At 37.2% G+C, this 25024-nt stretch overlaps 4 protein-coding genes across 4 annotated transcripts; 1 reads left to right on the forward strand and 3 right to left on the reverse strand.

Annotated features, from left to right (window-relative positions):
* The first annotated feature begins 33 nt into the window (after positions 1 to 33).
* On the forward strand, positions 34 to 3606 carry LOC308680654 (uncharacterized protein). The gene is made up of 2 exons (XM_081348887.1): positions 34 to 631; positions 3400 to 3606. Exons 1-2 carry the CDS (start codon positions 247 to 249, stop codon positions 3552 to 3554), a joined length of 540 nt encoding a protein of 179 aa, XP_081205013.1. The 5' UTR covers positions 34 to 246; the 3' UTR covers positions 3555 to 3606.
* A 215-nt stretch (positions 3607 to 3821) lies between these two features.
* seta (SET nuclear proto-oncogene a) lies at positions 3822 to 7422 on the reverse strand. Its single transcript, XM_081348886.1, has 8 exons — positions 7086 to 7422; positions 6258 to 6315; positions 5970 to 6112; positions 5790 to 5893; positions 5593 to 5706; positions 5338 to 5508; positions 5040 to 5156; positions 3822 to 4502 (listed from the first exon to the last, which is right to left on the reverse strand). The coding sequence occupies exons 1-8, from the start codon at positions 7156 to 7158 to the stop codon at positions 4479 to 4481; spliced, it is 804 nt and encodes a 267-aa protein (XP_081205012.1). The 5' UTR covers positions 7159 to 7422; the 3' UTR covers positions 3822 to 4478.
* Positions 7423 to 8189: 767 nt separating this feature from the next.
* Positions 8190 to 15252, reverse strand: zdhhc12a (zDHHC palmitoyltransferase 12a). The gene is made up of 5 exons (XM_081348348.1): positions 14923 to 15252; positions 13557 to 13693; positions 13389 to 13484; positions 12127 to 12293; positions 8190 to 10173 (listed from the first exon to the last, which is right to left on the reverse strand). Exons 1-5 carry the CDS (start codon positions 15017 to 15019, stop codon positions 9858 to 9860), a joined length of 813 nt encoding a protein of 270 aa, XP_081204474.1. The 5' UTR covers positions 15020 to 15252; the 3' UTR covers positions 8190 to 9857.
* Positions 15253 to 16279: 1027 nt separating this feature from the next.
* slc25a25a (solute carrier family 25 member 25a) lies at positions 16280 to 23025 on the reverse strand. Its single transcript, XM_081348414.1, has 10 exons — positions 22702 to 23025; positions 21482 to 21608; positions 21297 to 21384; positions 20893 to 21004; positions 19894 to 20052; positions 18868 to 19020; positions 18610 to 18717; positions 18161 to 18328; positions 17580 to 17730; positions 16280 to 17457 (listed from the first exon to the last, which is right to left on the reverse strand). Exons 1-10 carry the CDS (start codon positions 22858 to 22860, stop codon positions 17273 to 17275), a joined length of 1410 nt encoding a protein of 469 aa, XP_081204540.1. The 5' UTR covers positions 22861 to 23025; the 3' UTR covers positions 16280 to 17272.
* Positions 23026 to 25024: the final 1999 nt, after the last annotated feature.

The raw sequence follows: 25024 nt of genomic DNA on the forward strand, positions 1-25024 counted from the left end.
TTAGTTAATAATTAACTAATTCATCCCGCCGTCAGAGGGCGCTGCCATTAGCGCAGTGATCCCCCAGTGACTCTCCAATAGTTTGCGTGTCAGCTGTAGGAACTTAGCAATGTAGTTTGCTAATTCGCTTTTAAAAAACATTTTTATTTTTTTATGTTATAAATAAACGTGTTTAAACGCTTTTAAGCGAGAAACACGTGTTATTTTGGCTCGTGTCAGTGGCGGGAAGTCTTCAGTTCTCTGAGGATGTTTCTTCTAGTCAAGTTTCCCGCCGCGCGGTGTGTTGATGTTGTTGTTGTAGTTGTGTCGCTGCTGTTGTGTGTGTGGGTTCGGCTCGGTCGCGGGTGTTCGGGGCTGATGCTGTGCCGGTCCTGCGGGCACGAGGTGGCGGAAGACACGGATCTGAGGTTCGTGCCCAGTCGCCTGGCTCTGTCACACCGGAACGACACAGTGATCGCCGGGAAGGTGGTCTCGGTCCAGCTCTTCGAGAATCCGCAAGGCTTCCAGTTTGAGGTCGTGACCTTTAAGCGAGCAGATGTTCTGAAGCACTGGCCGGCGGACAGTCACTTCTCCTGGTTCCCCGGTCACGCGTGGACCGTCGCCTCCTGCCCGCGCTGCAAAACACACCTAGGTGCGTGTTCCGTGTTTAAAGACATCTATAATGTGTATATATACATCTTTATAAGATATTCCGGATAAATGAAACATAAGTAGTTTTGTTCTGTGAGATTGTGTGTTGTGTGTGTGTGTGTGTGTGTGTGTGTGTGTGTGTGTGTGTGTGTGTTTTTAGTAGATTACTTACAAATGATGCCGTGTAAGTTATACATCTTTATTAATAATTCAGTATAAATTAAACATGGCATAACTAGTTTTGTTCTGTGAGATTGTGTGTTTTTAGTAATTACTTACAAATTATGCCGTGTGGGATCCAGGAATAGACTTTAGTCCACTGTAGTGGACATTATATTTTAGTGCAATTTATTATAAAACATTATATAATGCATTATAAAACAACTTCTCCTTGGTCTTTAAAAATGTCAGGACTTAAATCATGTTTATCAGGCACTTTGGGAGACACAAGAAGTGAATATGGAAATAAATTATACATCAATATTCCTATGAAATATTAGATATTATTATTAAAATGTTGCCAATTATTACTCCAATTATTACACTTCTTTTTTCATTAAACGTTGCTCCAAGAACACATTAATGTGCAAATTAGATACAGTGTATAGATACATTGCATTGAATGGGAATATTAATTTATGGCCATTTTACCCACATATTGCATAACATAGTTGAGAATCATCTTTAAACAAATTTTGGTAAAAAAAAATCCTGAAACCCCAAAATTTTATATAATTTCATGTCATTTTATATTTTATTTTTTAAACAACTTAGTCCTGGTGTCCACTGCAGAGGTACTTTTTTACCATTTGTTTCTTATGCTCTAAACAATGTGACATGAAAAAAAACTAAACTTTCTGGGTCTCAGGAGGATATACATCTTTATAAATAATTCAGTATAAATTAAACAGCCTAAGTAGTTTTGTTCTGTGAGATTGTGGTTTGTTGAGTAACGTTAGATTACTTACAAAGTGTAGTCGGTAACTGATTCCAGATTACATGCCAAATATTGTAGTAAATAATGTAATCTAGATTACTCGTTTTAGGTAGGCTAGTGTAGTCTGATTTCTTTTAGATGACTCGTGACCTAACATTGATTTGTATAAGATAATATTGTACCATATTGATATAAAAATACAAAGAGAAAGAAATTATGGTCACTTTATTTGAATGTATCCTTATGGTACAGTTACTACAGTAATAACTATAAATTATGCATTATTTTACTGTATTCTTATGGTACAGTTACTATTGTAATAACTATAAATTATGCATTATTTTACTGTATTCTTATGGTACAGTTACTATATTAGTTACGCATAATTTCACGCAACTAACACTAAAACACACCCTAATCCTAACCCTATTAAATGCATGTAGTTACTCAATATTACTCAGTACCTAAATGTATAATTACACTGTAACAAGGGGACCTTAAAATAAAGTGTAACTGAAAGTATATTCCATTCTTTATCAATAACATGAAGTGCATTAAATATTACATTAAGGCAGGGTTTCGCAGACTGTGGTTCATGACAGAACTGAAGGGGTTTGTGAGTTTAACAAAAAGGTTTTGTCAAATGTCAAATTAAAATAATTTTAAAATATAAACACATTTAAAAAAAAAATGTACCTTGCATGTCATGTGACCATTAACTAACATCAGAAAACTGTGAACTTAATTTTATTATTTATTATTATTATTACTGACGTAATTTTATTATTGACCTAAGTTTTTAACTTAAAATCTGAGGGCTTACTTCAAGTTTGGGAATCCCGGCATTGCATATAAACATGGAATCAACTTGAGTTTGTACATGTTCATTATGTGTTTTAAAGACAAAACAGATACATGGTTAAATTACTGTGATAATTCAAATAATATTTAACGTATTTGTCATGATTAATGTTGAGAAAACACTGTAAATCCAGTGATCAAATGCAACGTGGGTCTGTTTCAGTGATAGTCACATGGTCAGTGTGTGCAATTCCACAAACCTGGAAGAGCTTCTGAACAGATATAAGCGGCATTTTTAGAAAGGAAAATTCAAAAGAAAGTTGAAGGAATGAATAATTTACTGCTATTATGAGAATAACATCTAACTGTGTAATCTATTCAAAAGTAACTAGTAACTGATCTAATTACGAGTACTTCATTTTTGTAATCCAGATTACATGCAATCAGTTACTACCCAGCACTGTTTTTATTTATATATATATATATATATATATATATATATATCAACCATGCATGTTTATATATAAAGTGCTAGTTACATTTCTTAAAATTTGTAGTGGGTTACTGATTCTAAATTACATGTAACGTAATCCATTACATTACGCATTTAAGGTTAACATACGATTATTTTATTTTTTACTAAAGCGAATTTTAAAACAAGAATTAAACAACTTCCGTTATACATTTATATATGTGACATTTTTAGAATTTACTGCTATTGTGAGAATTACATCTAACAGAGTAATCTATTAAAATCCTGTAGTAACTGATCTAATTACGAGTACTTAATTATTGGAATCTGATTAAGTAATCCAGATTACATGTAATCAGTTACTACCCAGCACACACACACACACATGCATGTTTATATATAAAGTGCTGGTTAAATTACTTAAATTTGTAGTGGGTTATTGATTTTTTTTTTTACTAAAGTGAACTTTAAACTAGAATTAAACAACTTCCCTTACACATTTAACCTGAAACCTCAGTGTAAAGCGTTATAATAACACGATGTCTCCTCTTGGATCAAGGTTGGGCGTTCCAGCCCAGCGACTGGCCCAGGACGGTGAACCGAGAAGAGTTCGAAGCTTCGGACCAGACGTTTGTGGCGCTCATCGTCGACAGACTTCTGCAGGAACACTTCGCATCTACACTGCTGATGACACCCAAATCTTTCAGAAGCTGACGATTAGCCACACCACTATATATCCGTTTAATAAAGATATTTTTTTATATGACTAGAATGCCTGGTTTTGTTTTTGACCCGTGTGAAATTAAAATACCTAATGACTTAAAAAAAAAAAAAACTTATTGCATTTTCTTTGCAACTGGGTGAATCCCAAACAGTGTTTTATTGAGCAAAACCAACTGAACAGTTAAAAGTGTGTCTTACGGTAATACAACCACTACACAAACTTCAGTAAGTCAGAAGGGGAAAAAGTTACAAGCATGATTTCATTTTTTTTGGTGTTTTTTTGAAGATTTTATTTTCTTTATCAAAAATGTAATCCATTTCAAATCTGGTGAGTGTCTGTAAAACAAGACAAGATAAAAATCAAAGACTCAATGATGGTGTCCACATACCCTCTTTCCTCAGCCCTCCTGAACTGACATGGATACAAGAGGATGAACTACTGATGAGTAAAGTAGTACTTCAAGAATAAAGTAACAAAACGGTGGAGAACGCTAGAGCTAGCAGATCACTGCGCACCATGGCTTCTGTTCAATTAACCACACAAAACTTTAACAGGAAGAAAAATAATACATATTTGTACATATATATTTATAAAAAAACAAACAGAAAACACTATTCGCAAGTCTACTCCAGACGGCGTGCAGCCAATAACTACAGTGTTTTGCTTTTTACCTCGAAATGCATTTGGAAATTGAGATGGTAGGTGCCATGTCGGCAAGATTTTGCAGTCATTTTATTGTGAGTCTGGGACTTCAACATGGCAAGTTCAGGATAGAGGAAAGATGGAGCTCAAAACCAAAAAACAATCTGAAGAGGAAAAAGAAGCATCTTGCTCCCCAAAAATAACAAAAAAAGCCAAAGAAGCAATTTGGAAACAGGACTGGGAAATGTGGGTAATATTCCTCTAATTCAGATTCAGTCATCCTCGCCGTCATCGTCCTGAAACAAGACAATAGATGAATTAGAGGCACTTTTCATTTCCATAAGATTATATAATATATATATCTCTTATGAAAATATATATAGATTTTCTTCTAGAATGATCATTTTTATCAAGCTTTGTATATTTAAATTCAGTAATTTCACTTAAATGGCAATGAAAATTACCTATTAATTGTCATTCAAGTGAAATTACTGAACACACATACATATATAAATACACACACACACATATATATATATATATATATATATATGTATGTATGTATGTATGTATGAGGGAGAGTTTGATTGTAGTTTGTTCGATACTTGACAGTTTCAAACTTTTTATATAAATAAAGCAAGAACCTTTCTGGCACTCTTAGAAATGAGCAAAAAAAAAATTTATATATATATATTTTTATATATATATATATATATATATATATATATATATATATATATATATATATATAAAATATAGTTTTTTTTTTAAACGTCAACAGAACAACAAACTTTTTTTTTTTTTACTTTAAAAAAATTTGTTTGGTTACGTACCTCTCCGTCATCATCATCATCTTCCTCTCCATCATCTTCCCCCTCTTCATCAATATCATCCAGGCCTTCCTCATCTTCCTCCTCATCCTCTCCCTCCTCATCCTCCATGTCTGGGACCTGCATAAAGTTGATCAGATAAGTTAAGATTTGAAATGCAAATCATTTACTCATAATTTCCATTCAGCTGCATAAACCGGAAGAGCTGTCCAGTCGCATGATCTAACCAGCTGGAACGGAAAGTTTTAGGCAAAAATAATTGTGTTTTTCTATCAGTGTGTGGCCGTTGTTCCAGTCTCACCAAATAGTACTGTAGGGGATTCGGCCAGATGTCGTCTTTAATGACTTCGCCCAACTCGTCCGCCCCTGAATCAGCGTGATCGGTGAACCAGGTGAAGAAACTCTCAGGCTCTTCATGTTGCCTCTTCTTGCCCGCTTTACTCTGTGTCTGACTGGCCCGACTTGTGAGGTCCTGCGAAAGAAGAAAAAGTTTCACATAAATACTCAGAATTGTAAAACTATTTGACAGAGAATGCAGTTAAACAATCATCCATACTTTTCCTGGTTTCCATTTGATCTCTGTTGACTTTGAGGTTGGGTCTCCACTTTCGTTCAGGTGAATTTCTTTGGAGAGGACTTTGTTCTCGAAATACATGTTTTCATCGAAATACTAAAACGAAACAGCAAATAAATGGTGAGTTATGAAAACAAAAGCTCCAACTTTTTTTTCCAAATCTTTTTTTTACCACTTACAAAATCTATTCTGTAGCCGGATTTGATGTCTTCAAACTCTGTCACCTCTACTCTGGTCAGATAGTGAAGCGCCTCCTCATCTTCCTCCCCAAGAAGAGCTGAGACTACAAAAATCAAACAATATTACATTAAACTGCTTGGATACATAGTGTAAACCACAGTGTTTGCACGGGGTCTTACCTTGTGGGTGGTTGACAAATGTTGTGACCCAAAAGTTGGGGATTTTGGCGATGAGTTCTGACCTCTTCTGGAAGAATGGCTGGCGAAGTTTGTTGTATTTCTGTTCAACTTTGAGAATTTCCTCACTCGCCTGCTCATTAAGTCTGGACAAGATCCAAAAAAAAAAAAAAAAAAAAAAAAAAAAAAAAAAAAGTTATATCCATTCACACGCGTTACCGCACTGAGTAATGACTTATACCGCGGTATTTGTTTAAGCGTAGATAATGCATTCAATAGAGCTCATCATACCTGTCAATTTCATTCTGTACTTCATCAATGTGCTCAATGGCTTCTTGTTGTTCTTTTTCTAAACAAAGTTAACGGAAAATATAGAATTAGGAAAAGATTAATAAAAAAAATGTGTGTAAAAAAAAACATCTGTGCATAATTTCTTAAAAACAAAAGTATTAATAACGGTACATTTTCAGTGACGCGAAAACAATCCGATGCATTGGACTCAGAGGGAGCCGCGCAGAAGCCGCGTGGTTTAAATGTGCAGGGAATCGCTCGCGCTGCACCTGCTTCCGACGCGAGACCAAAATCGCACGAGCGCTCGATGAGCGTGTAAAGTCGCTTCGCGTTCATTTCCATTATCATTCACCATTTAAAGTCCACAAACAACCATTAGTCTGTGCTACATCATGGCGGAGACGTGGCTAGGCTAAGCTAAAGCACAACAACAATAAAGCAGCGCGCGGATGCTTCCGTTCCGCATGTTTCACGCTGTTCAACTGCACGCGTTTCTTCGAAAATTCCATGCGCGAGTCACACAAATAAGCTCCCGCGCTTAGAATTTGATTTTTAAAATAACGGTTTTTGTTTGTGTTCAAACGGGGCTTTGTGGCGCGCTTAGCTCGCGCACGGCCAGAAATCAAACATGGCCTCCGCTACCGGCTGCAGCCGTTCCTCCGAGAACATCCAACCAGACCCACGGCCAATCACAAGCACTGCACCCCGCACTGTCTACATAAACGAGTCATACGCGAGACGCTGCTAATAAACTAGCGAAAATAGCGAATAAAACCCCTTTGATGAGAGAAGAGAAAGTGAAAATGGCCGCCGATCGTTCTTTCTTACCCGAGGTCTCGTCGCCTCCGTCGTGGTTCGAGTTCAGTTCCTTTTTACTGACTTTAGCCGCTGAAGCAGACATGATTTCACTGATCACGGCGAGAGGAGTTTTCAGTGAGAATCAAGCGATTTTTAAACTCGCTGAGGTAGAAGATCGTCCTCCTTGAAGTCGGTTTCTGGATAGGACAGGAACAGAACTGAGTGAGCCCGCGCTGCTCCACACACACAAACTTACGGCGAGGGAACGAACGCAGATTCTCACGCGCTCTCTTTCGGACAGAACGCGCCCCTCACGAGCTCGAAAAATGAACTCCGCCCCTTTCCAGAACAACCCGCGGAGCTCGACGTGGGTCCCCAGATCTGCCTTCTGATTGGACGGTGCAACGGGGGGCGGGGCTTTGCGTGGAACCGCCACAGAAAGGGCGGGATTTTAACGAAGCTCTCATAACATGTCATCCGGATCTATTTAAAATGGTTCTGACAACACAACACTGCAAATAAACACACATGACCGTGTTTACATAATGTTGGTTGTTTAAAAATATGCTAATGGTCCCTAATTCCTGTAGCTTTAACAAGAGGGTGGCACAAGGAACGCCAAGGTCATGGGTTCGATTTATATGAACGCATTAATTAAAAGTGGGTAGTTCACAGGATATAGTGCATATAATTACACATAATTAGGTGCTTATGGTCATATTTCAGTCCTGTAACTTCTCTATCACTTCTCTACTGTCATCATGTCACATAAAGGCAAAATGTCAATAAAACATCATGACCTTTCTGATGAATACAGTGAGAAGCTGAAGTTTATACGTTTTTATGGTGTTTTAGGGAGTGAAGTTTTTACACTAGTGTAGATAGAAATGGACTACAAAGCCACAAAACTGTTTTTTAACCTTTGACCTCAAGGCCCTCCAAATTTCAAAGGTTTCTAGCCCCAAAGCATTTGCATGACTTTGCCAGTTGTTTGTGATTTACTGGATGATGATTTAAAAATATATCTTTACCCACAATTTCTACCTAATAATGAGGGGGTGAATGAACTCAGGCATTGTTGTTCTGAAGCATTTCTTTCTGGCTTAGAAGAATCATTTGTGAGTCGATAGACATAGTGTGCAAACGTTTATTTTGTCACGTATAAAATTAACCTCACAAACCAATTAAAACTCTTGAGAACTATACAAACTGTCCTTGTTATGTGAAAAGAATCATGTCACAGATGTACATGTAACAAATGAGTAGAAAATAGTTGGCTTTTTTAAGAACAAAAAATTGACTTAGTCTTAATAAAAACAATGAAACCTAGAAAGTAAAGTTCGTAGGAACAAACTTTTATATTGACTTGACAAAGCCTCGTCTCAAAGTTTGAAAGCTTTAAAGCGTCCTAGCATGTTTTATCATGTTAGTTAGCATGTCTTAGTGTGCGTCAAGCATTATTTTGCATATTGCTAACATGTTTGAGTACACTTCTAGAATTAATTGACATGTTACAGGCATTTTAACAGGTTGCTAGCATGAATTAACATGTTTTAACACTTTGCTAATATATTCTAACATGTTGCTAGCATGAATGAGTATGTTAACATGTTATAACATATTGCTAGCATGATTTAACATGTTGCTAACATGAATTAACATTTTAATGTTTTCACTTTGCTTAGCATGTTGCTAGCACGAGTGCGTTGCTAACATGTTTTAATACACTGCTAGCATGATTTAACATGTTGCCAACATTTTTCAACATGTTAACATGAATTAGCATGTTACTAGTATTTTAACACATCGCTAGTGTGTTTTAACATGTTGCTAACATGAGTGAGTACATTGATAACATGATTTAACATGTTACTAACATGTTTTAGCATGTTAGTAACGTTTTAACACGTTGCAAAAATTAATTAACAAGTTTGCTAGTATGTTGTAACACACTGTTAACATTAACATGTTGTTAATGTTTTATAACTTTGCTAGCATGTTTTAACACATTGCTAGTGTTTAGACGTTAACATGAATAAGAACGTTATTGCTAACGTTTTTAACACGCTGCCAGCATAATTTAGCATGTTGCTAACATTAATTAGCATATTGCTAACATGTTTTTAACATGTTGCTACTAGCATGATTTAACAAATTGCTACATTAATTAGCATGTTGCTAACAAATTAGCACATTGCTAACATGTTTTAACACATCCGAAATCACATACTGTCTAAGTAGGTACTACATTTGAATTTGAACTTCACAAGCGTTAAAAAGTATGTTCTATATAGTATGAGTGTGTGTAGTATGGATGTAATCCGGGCGTACTACATCCGCCATGTTGTCATTATCATGTGATCTACCAGCGTCAGTTACATCACTTCACTGCCATTCATAAATCCTCTCCTGTGGCCTCATGGGATAGTAAAGTGTCCACAATATGCCACTTCAGAATCTCGCCGGAAGAAGTAGTTCATCCGGGGACTTTTCACCTACTGTTTTTCCGAATACTAAGTATTCTGACGTACTACACTTTTGGCATACTATATAGTAGGGAACTATTCGAATTCAGACGCAGCTATTGTTAATATGTTGCTAGCACGAATTAGCACGTTGCTAGCATGAATGAACAGCCAGTAATTGTGGCACATAATGATTCTTCATTCATCAAGTAGATACAGTACATGTTCCCTGCAGGTTTATTACATAAAGTAAATCACAACATCACATTAGTATTAATAAAACACAATCAATGTTGAAGAGCTAAAAACCGCTACTCTTGTCCCTCGCGAACATCAGTCACAGAGTCCCGCTGGCGTGTCTGCTGTAGATCCTCTCCCACGCCACTGTCCCACAGACACAGAAGAAGTCCCACAGGTTGCAGACGACTCCTCTGTCGAACGGGTTCTCCTCGGAGTCGTGGTGTTTGAGGTAGGCGATACGGTGGCGTGACATGAACTCCCATGTTGTGGTGTTAGCGGAGGCCAGGTACAGGTGAATGCACAGCAGGAGCAACACGACCACGGAAAACACCCCGGTCACACCGATCGCCCCGAGCAAGAACCCGTTCCGACTGAACCACTGCTGCCAGGAGGAGGCGAACACCACGCCAGACCTGGACACACACACACCTCAGGTCAGTCATAGTTGCTCTGATGCATTATATACAGTCAAACCAAAGATTATTCAGACAACATTTCTCACATTAAAAATAATGACTAACCCTAACCTTGCACAAATAGTCCACGTACACTACCGTTCAAAAGTTATATTGTGAAATATTATATATATATATATATATATATATATATATATATATATATATATATATATACACACACAGTCAAACCAAAATTTATTAAGACACCTTCAACATTTCTCACATTATCACCGTTTATTCGCTATAGTTTAGAAAATGGTAATAAAATATGATCAAATCTAGTTTTGTCCGTCCTTCTGTTAGACTGTCTCACACATGAATTATGATGAATATCTGTCAGCTGTTAAATTTAACAACACAATTACATAATACCTGTTCAGCTCAACCAATCACAAAGCAATGCTTCATTGTGTTCAGTCTGTGTGTAAAAAGGTTGCATTAAAAACACTTCAGCAAAACATGGGCAGGTCAAAGTGTCTGAATAATTTTTGGTCGCAAATGTTTATACATTTACTGGTAGTTACTGTATGAAGATTTTTTGGGTATAATATGTCACAGTTTACTTTATTTTGCTCTAGTATTTCACAGCATCTTGGTGTTGACCGATAAAACATCTGAATCTGATCAATAGAGTACAGTGTGTAATGAGGGGAAGTTTGAGTCATTGCTCCTCTGGGATCACGGTTTACAGTACGCTGTACAGTATATACTGCATAATCTTTTAATGCCACAGACCGCCAAACATGATCATTATCATGCGAAGGACATCCTGAAATAAATTGTCGTATAAAAAACTCACTAAAATATTATAAATATGTGAAAAAAGTTATCTGGAAAATATTTAGTGTATATTTATATGTATTTTTTCTACTTACTATAGTACTGCACTGTTAGATGTATTATTTATTTATTTCGATCAAATTAATTAATTTAAATAAAAATGTATTTATTTATTAATAATAAATGTATTTTAATCATTTATTTATTTAAATCAATTTGTTTATTTTAATCACTTTATTTATTTGTACTTTTTTAACTGCTTTTCTGTTCATATTTCTAATAATGCATATTGTTTAAATTTTTTTTAAATGTATTTTAAATCACATATATTTAGTTAGTTTTTATTTACCGGTAAGTCAAATCTGATTTTGTTAATTTTAATCAAATGTGTTTAGTTAGTTTAAATCTTATACTTTTTTTTTACTTATTACAGTTTTACGCTATTTTCTAACACTGCTCTTTAAAAATTGCATTATTTATTAAAATCATATTTTATTTACTTATTTAAATCAAATTGGATTCATTTATTTCAATAATTATTTTAATCACATTTATTTTTTCATTTACTTAAAAAATGATTTATTTACTTTAATCATTTTTATTTGAATCAAATGTATTTAGTTAGTTTAATCAAACTGTTATTATTTTTACACTTTCCTAATAATGCATTCTATTCTTTAAAAATTCCATGATTTATTTAAATCTTTTTTTTTTTAAATCAAATTGGATTTATTTAAATAATTAAGTTATTTTAATCACATTTTTTTACTTAAATTGATTTATTTACTTGAATCGTTTTTTATTGTAATCAAATGTAATCTAGTTCATTCTCATTTTTATTATTTATTTATTTATACTTTTTTAACCGTTTTTTTCTGTATATTTTTCTAATAATGCATAATGCAACTTTTTCCTAAAAATAAGAAACTGTGCATTATTATGACCTCATTACATTGTTTAATTCACAAAGTGGGTCTACTTTGGAAAAAAAATGTTTATAAGATGTTAAAACATCTTTACACTTATACATTATATCTAAACATACTAAATGCTCTGGCGGTTCAATCCAGTTAAAAATCCGGCAAATGCATGTTCTGCTCAGACACACACACACACACACACACTCACCATGCAGCCTGTAGAGCCCAGCACACGGCAGCAAACTGAACACACAGGTACAGCAGGAACCACCTGTGATTTCTCTCGCCGACACAGTTGTCGATCCAGGGGCAGTGATGGTCGAAGCGCCTCACACAGCGCTGGCACGTCCTGCAGTGCCTGGCCCTCATTGGTTGCTGGCTCACATAAACAGAGAAACATCTGAATGCAAACTCACTCAATCACACAGTATAGAGACCGAGCGACGCGTCATAATCTGAAAACAATCCAGCCGTCTCCATTGAGTTTGTATTGTGTGAAGCGGCCTCCTTATCATTTCTGACTTACAACAAAAAACAAAACTATGTCTAAAAGCTGCTATGTCACAGAGTGTTCAGCAAACAAGCTAAAACACCCAGAACTAAGTTATTATCAGCTGTCGAGCCCAAAAAGCGAGCGTTTAAGGACACAAAAGAGGATACAGGCAATTGACTCATTAATGCAACGTGTCTCATTACTCTGAGAACTAACGTAACGCTCACTGGAGGAGAACGTAAGCGGCGGCAGGATAGCTTAGCTAACAGAAATATAATATACAAAACTGACATTTGGATATTTGACTTACCAGAGACACAGTGTTTACTGTACATGTAGTGTATTTCTAGTGTCAGGATCCCACAATTAACCCATGCTTCACATCTTATTGCCTGTATCCACTTTTATGTCCTTAAACACTTGTTTTTTGGGCTCGACAGCTGATAAAAACTTACTTCTGGGTATTTTAGCTTGTTTGCTGCACACCCTGTCACAAAGCAGCTTTTAGACATAGTTTTGTTTTTTGTTATAAGTCAGAAATGACAAGGAGGCCGCTTCAGGCAATGCAGAGTCAATAGACCTTATTCAGAGCAGCGCCATCATGTCAGGTGTGAGAGAGAGGCTGTGAGGGATATTAGTCTTGCTGTGTTTCCAGTGGCATCCGCTGTAAAAAGCTGTATAAAGCTCCTAGATCACTAGAGTCTTGTCAACTGAAACTTCTTGGAAAGATATTTTTCCAGTGTTTCATGAGCAGAACAATCCAAAAACACATTAAATAACAGTACAGCCCACTGAAGAGATGCACGTCTGTCCCTCACAGCCTCGCTTTCATTCCCATTCAAAATCAAAGATGGCGCTGCTGTGAATAGTGTCTATGGAGACGGTTGGATTGTTTCCGGTGTGGGCGTGGCCTAAATGTGACTGTGATTCTCTCGATCTGTCAGTGTGTGTCAGTGTGTATCAGTGTGTGTCAGCACCAGTAAGAAGCAGAATCCACAGCGCCGCTGCTTGAAGGAGCTTTGCTCTTCAGGAATCATCTTCTCCAGTTCTTCATCACTGACCACTGACGATCCCTGAAAGAGTCCACATATCGGTCATTATTCCCGCAAGATGTTTTCTAACACAGACTTCACGTTCCTGTTTACCTTCGTGTCGTCGTCAGACAGAACAAAACCCGGATCCATCAGAGAGACGGTGAAGTAGAGCAGAACTGAGAGCAGAACTAATGCGCTGAACATCACAGGGTGTAACAGGTCTCCTCGCTCCTGACATCTCCTGAGATCTGCAGCAGAACAGCTCTGTTATTAACACACACACACACACACACACACACACACACACACACACACACACACACACACAGGGTGTAACAGGTCTCCTCGCTCCTGACATCTCCTGAGATCTGCAGCAGAACAGCTCTGTTATTAACACACACACACACACACACACACACACAGGGTGTAACAGGTCTCCTCGCTCCTGACATCTCCTGAGATCTGCAGCAGAACAGCTCTGTTATTCACACACACACACACACACACACACACACACACACACACACACACACACAGGGTGTAACAGGTCTCCTCGCTCCTGACATCTCCTGAGATCTGCAGCAGAACAGCACTGTTATTCACACACACACACACACACACACACACACACACACACACACACACACACACACACACACACACACACACACACAGGGTGTAACAGGTCTCCTCGCTCCTGACATCTCCTGAGATCTGCAGCAGAACAGCACTGTTACTCTCACACACACACACACACACACACACACACACACACACACACACACACACACACACACACAGGGTGTAACAGGTCTCCTCGCTCCTGACATCTCCTGAGATCTGCAGCAGAACAGCTCTGTTATTCTCACACACACACACACACACACACACACACACACACACACACACACACACACACACACTCTCTCTCTCTCTCTCTCTCTCTCTCTCTCTCTCTCTCTCTCTCTCTCTCTCTCACACACACACACACTCTCTCTCTCTCTCTCTCACACACACACACTCTCTCTCTCTCTCTCTCTCTCTCTCTCTCTCTCTCTCTCTCTCACACACACACACACACACACACTCTCTATCTCTCTCTCTCTCTCTCTTTCTTTCACACACACATGGTGTAACAGGTCTCCTCGCTCCTGACATCTGCAGCAGAACAGCACTGATATTTACACACACACACACACACACACACACACACACACACACTCTCTCTCTCTCTCTCTCTCTCTCTCTCTCTCTCTCTCTCTCTGATACACACACTCTCTCTCTCTCTCTCTCTCTCTCTCTCTCTCAAACACACACACACACACACATCACACACACTATTTCTCTCTCTCTCTCTCTCTCTCTCTCTCTCTCTCTCACACACACACTATCTCTCTCTCTCTCTCTCTCTCTCTCTCTCACACACACACACACACACACACACACACACACAGAAATGACAGTAATGCACCTGTACCTGTGTTGTGCAGAAACAGCACTAAGGTTGTGAGCCAGGTCAGGATGACATGAGCAGTTCGCACGAAACAGCCTGATTTAAACATGTTCTTAGACATCCTGCCTCACGAGAATATTAAACACACCCAAACCATGGCTAAGTTAAATAAACAAGTACTATTCTGTGTGTACTCTTGTAATAAAATACACCAACATAAAGCAACCCATTTCAGAGAGATTCTAAAGTAATTCCATAAAAATAATCGCTGGTCGTGTGTTTTTATTTCTCTGGTTTTGTTGTTCTGACATTTCCGCGTTTGAGCAGTTGGTTAGATTTCAAAATAAAAGTCAGATCCGAAGCCTAGATTTTAAAATAAAAGTCATTTCTCGAGGTCTAGATTTCAAATCAGAATATCTAATAATTCCATTAAATATGTATAATTCTAGAACTATGTGGGTTAAATTGATAAATAAAATAATTTGTAGAGTATTAAAATCAATTAAAATGCCAATGTCTTGGAGACGGAAATAGACTGTATGATATTAAGGAGAAAATTATACCAATCCCGCATATTTTCAGAGCTAGTAAAGATTTGAACGGCAGATGTCAGTGTTCAAACACTTTTCAGGACAAAGAAAAGCCAGGCCTACATGAAATGACCACTGCAGTTTAATTCAGTACTGTAGTTGCACGATAAAGCAGAGATATGATCAGTCTAACAGTTCAGAGACCAGGTCAGATATAACTAGGACTGAACCTGTAATCTTGTGTAAATATGAGTAAGATGTTGAACTATGATTTTGGCTTTACACATTATGTAAGAAGGGCATTGTCAGATTCTTTATCAACCATGATTTCATCAGAATTTTAGCTTAAATATGTAATAAAATTCATATAAAACTATTAACTGTTGTAGTTTAAATTGTTTTAACAGTGAAATATTGGAACATTTATTTCCAGAGTAAATGATCAGAACAGTTACTGATTTAAATAGACAATTGGCACGTTTTTAAAACATTTTTAATTTAGTATATGAACTTACCACTATTTAGATTTAATGTATTTTTTATAATTAATAAACATTATGGCAACATATTAGTAAGTTATATAAAATTGGAAACACTTTATAATGCATTAACACCACTTGTTACAGTATTTATTAATCATTAAGGTCAGTTCATAAAAACACAACTTCTCTTTTATTTCATGCCAGCTCTGGTCCATTAAATAACATATGATTTTAAAAATTAATTACTAAATGTCATAATTAACATGAACTAGAATTAAATGCAATGTTAAAAACTAATGTAGTTAAAACAAACAAACCTTGTAAAATGTTAAACATTACTGAATATCAAGATAAACACCAGATACAACATAATATGAATATTAAGTTTTTATTGAAAAAATAAAATTACATTTAAGGGAAAACAAATCTCTAAAACAAACTAAAATAAGAGCCACTTTGCCTGAAACAAACACTATTACAATGAAACTCTGATGAACTCAAATCATCAATTCCCAAAAAACGTTCCAGTGTTCCGGATAGAGGTTTCCAAACACCTCAAACCTGTGCATTTATGTTGAAACTCGTGAACTTCAATACCCAAGCAATACTGAAAGTAAGCAAATCATGTGCATTTATTACTTCAACATTTGGTCCCCATTACAAAACGCTCACACTCTTTGACAATGTTGCAAGATTAGTCGTTACACTGTTACATTAACAATTGACTAAAGCAATTAAAGTGCATTTGTTTTCAAATCAACCAGACATTCTCTTATATTAAGGCAAAGTGAACATCACTGTGCCGATTTAAAGTAACCAGAATTAGGATTAAATTAGACAACAGTTTAACTACTGAAAAACACTGGCTTTAACAGAGACTGTGCAACGAACACATTCATTAAACTCTCAGATGCCACAATATAAATAAATATCTGGTTAAAGATGTATAAATACGAAACTTTAGTCAATATAAAGCAGCATTATTAAGAAAGTGGGCAGTGCAACTTCAATCAGCATGAAATAATGCTGTGTTTGTAGTGTTGATTCAATTGCATTGCCCAACTGGATCATAACAGCACTTGATTCTTTCTCAGTGGCACTTAGACACACACACACACACCACACGAAAGCGAATATATATGTATTTTTAAACATATATATCGCAACACACACACTGGTCACATGAAATCAAATACGTTGGTCCCTGATTTAAGCTTTCAAACTTCAGATTTCAAACTGAATAAATAACGAGATGTTAATTAACAGTGTCACCCTCCACCCTCACATTCACAGAATGAGATCCTCCACACCTCGAGGTTCAAAACCCAGAGATTTAGTCCTTCCATCGAGCCTTTACAAGCCTCATCTCGACAGCACTCCTAACGACGACTTGATGTGCTCGTACACCACGTAGCTGATGCTGACCGCGGGGATGACCTTCAGGAAGTTTGGGGTCAGACCCCGATAGAGACCCGTCGGGCCCTCGGTCTTCACGATCTGCTTGAAGAGTCCCGACATCGAGACCTGGGAAGAGCCCTCGACTGCAGCTGCAGGAATAAAAACATTACAAAACATTTAATATTCAATCTATATTGTAAAAAGCGCTATATAAATAAGTGACTTGACCATGAGAAACAACACTTTATACATCATTATCCCTGGAAATCACCTTGCGCCTGCATTCGTGTCCGTACGAGTGCCAGTGGGTAACTGGCGAGCTGGCCACACGTGCTGGAGACCGTACCACACGCCAGGAGCACAAACACACCCGGATTCGCATTATCCGTGCCATAGCGCTGAAGCCAAGTGTTCTTTAATGTCTATAAAGAGAAAGATTAGGAAACATAAATTAGCATTTTCTGTTCATAAATGACACCTCAGTGATTGCTCCCTATTATGCCCTTTACAAAGTCTTGATTTTGCTTTACTAGAACAGGTTTTCATGCTTCAATGTTCATTATTTTTCCCATATTTGCAGCTCCTCTCTTCTCAGTCTGTCAGTAACGCTACGTTTAGTTCCTGTCTCTATGAAGCCCCTCCTTCTGAAAAGCACACTGTGGTCTGATTGGTCAGATGGATCAGTGTGTTCTAATTGATCAATTGCTTTGAGCGTGTTTGGGAAACGTCCCGCCCCTTCCCATAACCACCAGTTTCAACACTTCTAACCAACTCAATCAGGCCCCGCCCCTTTATTCTGCGTATGAATTATTATAATGAGGAATATTGTGACGTGTTCGCTGCTCTACTCACCTCATAGACTGCCAGGTCGATGCCAGCGTACGGGATGATGCCCAGCATGTTCGGAACGTAGCCTTTGTAAAACGCAGACATTCCCTCCACCCTCAGGATCTGTTTGGCACAGTCTGAGATGCCCTTGTACTGGCCCGTCTTTCTTAACGCCAGACGAGTCTTGAGGACCTGAACAGAAGAGCATTACAGATTTTATTATTATAGCATTGTTTGTATAAATATATATATATATATATAAATAAATATATAAAATGAAATTCAGTAGTAAACATTTGAAGTGCATCAAAAAAAGTTCATCAAAGTTGTCCTAAGACAAGAACGGGATTTTATTGTTCAACAATCATGTATAACTTTGATGAAACGTTTTGATCCACTACAAATATTGACTTATGTATGCATGCATATATGAAAAATGAGCAGTTTTGTGAGGTGGAGCTTCGGAGACGCACCTCCATGGGGTAAATGGTGCTCTGAGCAATGACTCCTGCCAGGGAACCGGCTACAAAACGTTCACCGATCCCCAGAGTTTCCTGACTGCTTCCCATCAGCCGTTTAATCTGTCGACAAAAGAAAAGTCATTCATTTAATGCATTTAATGAAACACACAAAGTTAGTTTGATTTTAGTTGCTAATTATTATATTTTTATCTTCTCAGGTCAGACATTTACATCCCTGACAAAGGAAGTGCATCAGCTCTCATCCATTACCTGCTCGTAAGCCATGAATTTGAGGGCTGATTCAGGTGCGATTTTGATGACGTTCATGCCGTTGCCCCTCCATAACGAACGCATCCCTCCTTCCTTGATCATCTGGGCGAGACCACTCATGAGACACATGTTGTTGCCGTGAGTACCATGTACCTGAGACAAGGAAATAAGGTTTATTAGATCCGGTTATGTCTAAATAATTTTACACTTTATATGGTTTCAGTGATCAGAATGAACATGTTCTATTAAAACACAAGATTTTAGACCCTCACAAGTGCAGGAGCAAAGTTTAGTATGTCGAAAAAAGTATGTGAAAGGTTTAAACCCGAATCAACTGAACGATTAAAGTCCAATTGAGTAACGGCTGACGTAAACATGACTAAGCTGACACAGATCTTCACTATCACAGTCATGACAATGTCCACTCGTATATCGGACCAATCAGAGAGCAAAACAGAGGGTGTGCTTGACCACTCGGATTCTGATTGGATGCTTGAATAATCTGTATAATAATTATTCTGTTCCCTGGAACATACATTTATGATACTGATTAACTACATTTATGACTCTTGGGAAACAAAACCAATTGTTCTGGCCATATAATTACAAAACCAGTTTTCTGGGCCAATCTTGCAAAATAAGTTTGCCTTATCCCTGATAAAAACCCTATTATTAACATTTTGGTGGTTCTTCAGTCTGTATGGCCTATAAAACACCTTCTATATACTGTAAAACTTGGTTATGTCTGGATTTAATTTCAAATAATTAGTTATTTTGACATTCTTCTCATTTTGCTTGCCCTTTATCCCACATATACTTAGTTGATTAAGGGCTTGAGGTCTGAAGGAGGGATTTGAAGGAAAATACTTGTGTAAATAAAACCTTTCAGTCTACAGACAAAGCTGAGGTTGGGATTCATTAAAGACTACGCCCTCGAGTGAGTAACTTAACAGATTAAGTTAAAATCTGCAACACTAATCTAGTTCTCTTGAACCCAGAATGACGCAGGTCATGTGATCATCGTACCTGCATGAGGACTTTGAGTCGGTCGAGCGGCGCAGTGAAGGTTCGTGACACGGCTCCAGCTCCTCCACCGGCGACCAGATGTCTCCACCACATCCCGGTCATGTGCTCCTCCGACGTGAACTCATCTGGTACCATCAGGTTCTCTCCCACATCGAAGATCTACAAAGAAACAGATCACCGATACGGTTAACCAATTAACAATTAACCAATGTGTGTAAATCAGTGAATAGTATTTTGCATTAATGCTACTTCAAGAGAACTAAAGAGCAACGACCTTGGCAGCAACAGTGTGTGTATCAAGTGTGTTCTGACCCGACCAGTGACGCAGTCGAAACGTTTTTGACGCACCAAGGTGCCATTTGATCGAAAAATCCATTGTGGACTTTAGAAACCCTCGTAAACTTGCGCACATTTCATAAGAGTCCACATTATTGCGCACTGAACTTGAGGACAAAGGCTGCGGTCCAGTTTAAACTGCCATTAAATAGGTCACTGATACTGAAATTTAACTAATCAAACGACTAGATCAAGTCTCAAATTGAACAGCTAATTGTGCATGTTAACAAGACTTGTTGCGTAAGGAAGGGACAGTTAGTCTTGGTTTAATTTGAGTACTCTTGATATTTGACTTGCAAAATGTAATGATGTATTTATGCACGAACTCTAGCAGTCAGGACACAGACTAGTTTAGATTTAGCTGCAACATTACACCTATTAAACTGGAGCCTGTCCTAGATCACAGTGTTCCTGTCGATATTTTAGGCACAGTCACTTTACGACCGCCATCAACCGTACGTATATCATGAGCAATCCTAAAACTCAAGCCAGATACACACCTTTTAAGAAACCTGAATAACTCCGTGCAGACATATTAATCAGATCCCCATATTAATCGCTTTGCAGTCATCAGGAATAAAGCCGCTTTTAACTAAACAGGCTTAATTCTTTAATTCTGAGGATTTGGACTAGCATTAGTTTGAGCGAGGGAGAAACTCTTACGGTTGAGTGTTTCCAGTACAGGATGATTTCGGGAATGTTATCGGCAGGTTGCAGCGTGGGATACTTTTTCCACTCGTTCCAGTCGATAGTCATTGTGCCATTTTTGTCCATGCTACAAGAGGAAAAAGATAGAAGGAAGACCGATTACAATCTGGAAACAAGCTCTGCGCTTAATGAATTTAACAGATGATAAAAAATTCTAAAAAAGCTCTGATTCATTAAAGGTCTCATATTGTCAAAAATTAATTTCCTGGCGTTTGAAACAGAGGTCAATGCATTTATATAGTTATAAACTAACTGTAAGTGTCTAAAATACAAAAAATATAATGAGAGTTAAAAATAGGAAGGTAAATTAGACTCAAAATGGCAATATTGCACATTTTTTTATTCAAACAATATTTCACCTATTAAGGACTGTCTCCGCTTGCTGCAGGGAAATATGGACTCCAAGATCTCGCAAGGAGTTCACAATGTCACTGGCGTTCACTTGACCTGACAAGAAACAAATTAAAGAAATGTCAGTCATTTTAAAATCACCAGTTAGTGAGTTTGTGAATCAAGTTTTGCATTGCATCACAAGGTATAATACCAGTTTTCTTTCTATCCAGGCTTTTGAAGACAAGCTTCAGGTCTTTCTCCTGGTCTTGGAGGTAGTGAACAAACTCTTCAAAGTCCAGCTGCCCATCATGCCCTTTCTCTTCAGTTTTCAATGTTTTCTGTGAGGAGGGAAAAGATGACAATTTTTAATGCAACCAAATCTAATCAGTGTGTGCGACTGTGAATATCCAATGCATTCCAGCAGCAAATCATTGCATAATCAGTAAGGTTAGTGTGTGAATACCGACAGCTGGAAAACTAGAACAGAGGGAATGAGTGTCTTAAGTTATTAGACGGGAAACTATGCAGATCAAATCAGCTACAGACTTAAAAGACACCTGACACAATACAAGGTCTGTGAAACCCAGGTAAAAGTGTCTGTGCTTTCCACTGATGCTACAAAAAACAAACAATTAACTACTAACTCATATGGGAACTTTAACTCATAATCCGATCACACACTCAGTCTCCTGTTGTTGCAGTTATTGAATGCGTTCTATAGAAAATCTAATTGTGAGATTATAATCATGTTTGTACACTCATCCAGATTATTGCAACAGCTCAGACAATCATAATCAATAAACTTATGGACCTATCTATTCTGATTGTCTCATTGAAACTGCACCACTAGGGGCAGCACACAGCTTTCAATTAAAAAACGACTGCATTAAAGTATTAATCTTGTAGTATATAAAACTATTAAGTTACAGTACCATGGTGTTGATGAGGCTATAACACTGAACACATTATTGATGCACTTTAATTAGATTCATAGATTTAAAGGGATAGTTCACCCAAAATTTTTAAATCTGTCATCATTTACTTGCCCTCAAGTTGTTCCAAACCTGTATGAATTCCTTTCATCTGCTGCAATTATTTATTTATTTTTTGTGTTCTGCAAATGAAAGAAACTCATACAGGTTTGGAACAACTTGAGGGTAACCAAATTAGGACAGAATTTTTATTTTTTTTAGAGTGAATTATCCCTTTAAGCGCTCTGGGGGAAACTCCAAATATGGTCATTTTCACGGAAACGCACGCGCGCAGGAAAGAGGAACGAGCACCGGAAACGTCATGCGTCAAAAATGTGTAGTTTCTTTTAAAAAAAGGAAAAAGGTCTAATACTTTTTACTTTATTTAAAGGTCAGATTACATTGAATACTATATAAGGAAAGATTAGAAAGAATGTACATATGATTTGATAATTTTTACCTTCTTCCATTTTCGGTATGTAGAGAATTCCTGCGACGGCAGAAGGACGCTGAGAGACTTGAGCGACTTCAGCTCGGACGGTAATCCATTCGATTCAAAATAGTCCACCTCGACATGATCTGAATTATGGACGGGCACATAAAGGCACAGGCACAACATCTTCAAAATAGTAAAAGTCTCCGACAATAAATAAATAAATAACACAAGAACACTTTCGCCTGCCGGCGGTGAAACGCTGAAATGCCGGTAACAGCGCTGAGCGAGTCTAGAAAAGTCCTTAGACACGCCCACTGAGTGAAGGAGGCGGACTCTGATTGGCCACCGGGATCTACGCATTTGAAATCCGTCATTGATGTCAGAGTCTCAAAGACCAATCACGGCTGGAGGCCATTGGGTCGTATGTAAATCAGGCCCATCCTCTTTCACTACTGAACTCCAGCTTGAGCTGGCAGAGGAGACATCATGTGACATTCTGTGAAATTTCAATGGAAGTGACTCATAGAATTTCACATTTTCTCACAGGACAGAGAAACCGACATAGACCTGTAACATGTTGTATATTGTTAGACAAAAAAGTAATTAAAAGTTAATAATAAAAAAAACTTTATTGACCCCCTTAACATGCCTCAAGTCAGGGGTTTAGACCATTAAAACAACTTTTTACTTTAAGTATATATATACAAATATAAAAATAACAAATAGCCTATTAAAATATAAAGTATTATATTAGATCAAACTTATTTTGTGAGATTTTGTTTATTTTTGCTGTGGCCTGAAAATAAGTCTGAAAGGGCTATTTTGGTTCAGCTATAATTTCTTTATTAATTTACATAAATGTGAACAAAAAGTGTGTGTTTGCATAATTTAACTGTTTGTTTTTGCATTGACCTGTTTCATAAATTACATAAAATTACTGCACTCACTTTCATGAGGTCTCCTTCCCTTCTAACTCACTGTAATGTGCATTTGCATATGTTTGTGATTATAGAATTAGCCCTGTGCATATAGAAAAAAATAACTGAAGCCAAACATAATTAATTAGAGTTAGCAGGTCAGTACAGGGTATTTTCTTGGTTAGTAGCAGTAATTATCGTTAATAGGCCCAAATATAAACTCTGTAATCCTGCAGCAAAGCTGTCTGTCTCCGGTTGCAGAATACGTCAGAGTCTGGTGGAGGACATGCGTATCCGTGCCAAAACTCACTCCACAGAGATTTATTACTATCTGTGAGGGGGACACCAACCTATAAACCATCTGTAACCTACAGCGGGGGTGTTACGGGGGAAAAGCCTGCTGTATAAAAAGATTGGTTGTTAGACGTCTTCAAATGCCAGAAGTTTTAACTATAAATCTTTTAACTAAAAATAGAACTTTTAATTCTTCTTTCATTTGGCAATCCGAATAGGCCAGTTATGCAATGTGTGTCTGTTTGCACTATTATTCCACAAGTACAGAAGCTTGTTTCTGCCACGGAATAAAAAACTTTTTTCTCGCATCTGCGAGTTCATATCTCAGAATTGCGAGTGTATATCTCACAATCCCAAATCGCAGGATATAAACACGGCATTGCAAGAAATAAACTCAAAATTGGTGGATAAAAAGTCACCTTTTTATATATATATACAGTGGCAGAGGCAAGCTTCAATAGAAGTACAATGTCATACGATCAGTGTCGGGGAAAGTTACTTTTAAAAGTAATGTGTTAGGTTACTTTTGCGTTACTTTTTCTCACCTGGGCTGAGCTTGAAATGAATAAGCCTCGGACTGAAGGAAATGTAAATAAACGTCTGAACACAAACATGAAACACAAATGTGATGTTTATCTACAGTCTTTTTTGCTTATTCATATGATTGAATTGGATCATCAAAGGTCTGCAGCAAAGACATTGAGTAATAAAGTGAGATTAAATACATAAAGTAGCATGTATTTAACATTTATTTGTTGCAGTAATATTAACTAGTTTTCAAATCAATGTTTTTATTAATTTTTAAGGAACACTGAATCTGTTTTTGTGCAAGTGAGAGGAGTAAACGAGTGCTTACGTTAGTCTACAACTACAATAACCATCATATTCACACACAACACCTCTGAATTTACTCACAATATCTCTCAACATAGAGGAGCTGTCAGTCAATTTAAGTGCCAACAAAATGACTTTTTTGAAAAAGTACCTCAGATATTTTGTCGTAAATTTAAAAGTAATGCAGTAGTTACCTGAAAAAAAGTAATCTGATTACATAACTTGTGTTACTTGTAATGTGTCACGTGCAACACTGCATATGAAGTAATTCGTGAGCTTGCATTGATTTGCGCATGTTTTAT

This window comes from Scardinius erythrophthalmus, assembly GCF_964197995.2.
Source record: "Scardinius erythrophthalmus genome assembly, chromosome: 20".
Lineage (NCBI taxonomy): Eukaryota > Metazoa > Chordata > Actinopteri > Cypriniformes > Leuciscidae > Scardinius > Scardinius erythrophthalmus.